Source organism: Onychostoma macrolepis, chromosome 14 (genome assembly GCF_012432095.1).
Source record: "Onychostoma macrolepis isolate SWU-2019 chromosome 14, ASM1243209v1, whole genome shotgun sequence".
Classification (NCBI taxonomy): domain Eukaryota; kingdom Metazoa; phylum Chordata; class Actinopteri; order Cypriniformes; family Cyprinidae; genus Onychostoma; species Onychostoma macrolepis.
Genome location: NC_081168.1, coordinates 30,889,411 through 30,891,640, shown reverse-complemented (window position 1 = coordinate 30,891,640; position 2,230 = coordinate 30,889,411). Strand labels below are relative to the sequence as shown.

The following is a 2,230-nucleotide window of genomic DNA, read 5'->3' as shown; positions in this document are numbered from 1 at the left end:
ACGGCTTAGAGGGAACATTGGTCATGACTGACCATCACTGCACACCAGCCAGGAAGCAGGAATGGGGTTTACGCTGGCCAGAGAAAATCCATATAGCACAGAGTTGGAAAACTCTGTCCTAGCCTTTAATTTCATAAGGCATTTTGACGATTTGAGTGGTGGGTCCTAGGTCTGCCATTGGAGCTTAACAAGCAGTTGGCCAAATTAAGTTTTGTAGATGCTCAGCTTTAGCAAGAGGTCACTTTGTTGGTGAGAATGAGAGACCTTACTAAAGCAAACGGAGCACCAGTTTAGTAGAGTGTCCCTTTAAACCAAACTATAAACGGTGTTTGAGACTCAGCTAAAAAAAGCCAAAGAAACAAGAATCTTGAAGTTACATGTGGTTTATTAAAATCACTGAATTCACATGACCAGAGTAACTTCTCCACTAGAAACCACTGTCTGTCCACTCGAGATGGTCTTGGCACGAGTATCTCTCCCTGCAGGAGAAGTTGGTAAGAGCATGAGGGGCATATCAAAAACACCCATTTCTTCAAGTTACAGCAAGTACTCACTCTTCCTGGTGCAGCTTTGCTCACAGGAGCCAGAAGAGGGATGACACACCTCTGTACTGCAGTGGATGAAGATCTGACAGAGGGGAAGAGAGTTAAGCCATAGAATCCATTTAAGAATCAAGTGTAATATTAAGGGTTCAGGAAGAGCTAGAGAGCATACGGTTTCCTGCAGAGGAGCCAGTGAGGCTGGATCTACAAATGTGAACATCTTCACAACAAAGCGCTTGTAGTGGGTTGGGAACTGAAGACCAGATGATCCAGTCACTGGAACCAGTGTGGTCAGATAACGGTCATCCTGGTAAGGGCATCTGAAAGGGAAGAGGTTAGAGTGCGTCTCCCAGCAGACTAACTGGATAAAGATTGGCATTACACTCACCCATCAACCAGAAGGTCCCACTGGGGGAGACTGAGTGGACTGGGGGTTGAAGTCGCCCAACAATGTCCCAGCATCAGGAAAATGTTGGGGTCAGTCCTCTCCATAATGCGCACCTCAACATACACAGGCTCTCGCAGGACTTTTGTGACAGGATAATCAGCATCACTGTAGTAGGACGTGTAGGCCTCATCCCCTGAGGAACACTGGGGTTTAACCAGACTCAAGTTTGAAAGGCTTTAGGAAGACACAGGACAAGACCTTACCTTCAGCACAGCCTTTGGTGACACATTGGCCATTGGCCAATCTGAGCTCCACCCTGAGAGGTCCAGGAGCAGCTACTGGTGGAGGTGGAGGAACAGAGTTGACCTCCACAACCAGGGCTTCAACAGAAGTTCCAGAGTACCTACACTGGAAGAGAAGCCTGGAGTTGTCCAGGTTGACGGTGAGCTTGTAGCATTTATCAGATTAAAATTCACTCCAAGTCAGATCACTTACTCAAAATGACTGTCCCTTGTGATGGAACCAAACGGTCCAATCCCTACTTCATATGAGGAGGTCATGCTGTTCTCATACACCACATATCCACTATCCTCCTGTGAATAGGAACAGTGTTAGCATCCAGTCCATCATAAGCAAAGCAGAATAACACCAGAAGCAGCTGCTCACCATCATGCTCGTGCCACATGCGGTCACAGGGAACTGGTATATAGCGAAAGAAGGTGTGGACTCCACAGGACCGCAAGGTAGGTCGTTTCCACCCAGTAGACGAACCGAATCCAGACTCAGTCGAGGGAGAGTAACGTCTCTTGACACCACTACTACAAACTGACCATCTCTAATACACTGGACAGTCACTGGAACAAAAAGGTACAAGAGAAGGTTAATTCTGAGAATCTGTTTAACGTCAACAGAATAAGACTGAAAAAGCCTACCTGCTCTCCCATAGTAACACTGCTGTCCGTTAAAGCAGCAGTTGATAGCTTCACACTCAGCACCACTGATCCCAGGTTGTCCACATTGGATCTGCTCATAATCAGCTACAGCACACTTATCAAGGGGCTCAGTTTGCTGTTGAACTGGCTTCTGAAACCGCTGGTCAGTTTGTTGTTGAACTGGCTTCTGAAACCGCTGGTCAGTTTGTTGTTGAACTGGCTTCTGAAACCGCTGGTCAGTTTGCTGGATCATCAGAGCTTGAGGATTCTGGGGCAGATCACTCCACTGAGGAACAGCATGACAGAACGCACAAGCTGCCAAAATCTGAACCAAGCACAAACTACCAGCCATTATTCAATAGCTAATC

General features: G+C 47.0%; 1 protein-coding gene across 1 annotated transcript; it reads right to left on the bottom strand.

The window, feature by feature from the left end:
- Window positions 1–367: 367 nt before the first annotated feature.
- LOC131553196 (zona pellucida sperm-binding protein 4-like) lies at window positions 368–2,230 on the bottom strand. The gene is made up of 8 exons (XM_058797657.1): window positions 1,863–2,230; window positions 1,597–1,784; window positions 1,426–1,523; window positions 1,194–1,351; window positions 931–1,123; window positions 715–862; window positions 555–627; window positions 368–479 (listed from the first exon to the last, which is right to left on the bottom strand). Exons 1-8 carry the CDS (start codon window positions 2,212–2,214, stop codon window positions 403–405), a joined length of 1,287 nt encoding a protein of 428 aa, XP_058653640.1. The 5' UTR covers window positions 2,215–2,230; the 3' UTR covers window positions 368–402.

What these genes read in the sequence shown, in the direction of transcription:
- LOC131553196 (XM_058797657.1), bottom strand. Translation starts at nt 2,214, where the DNA reads ATGGCTGGTAGTTTGTGCTTGGTTCAGATTTTGGCAGCTTGTGCGTTC. An exon ending in CATGTGGCACGAGCATGATG is followed by an intron (nt 1,524 to 1,596) that starts GTGAGCAGCTGC and finishes TCCTATTCACAG; the next exon opens with GAGGATAGTGGATATGTGGT. An exon ending in ACAAGGGACAGTCATTTTGA is followed by an intron (nt 1,352 to 1,425) that starts GTAAGTGATCTG and finishes GGACAACTCCAG; the next exon opens with GCTTCTCTTCCAGTGTAGGT.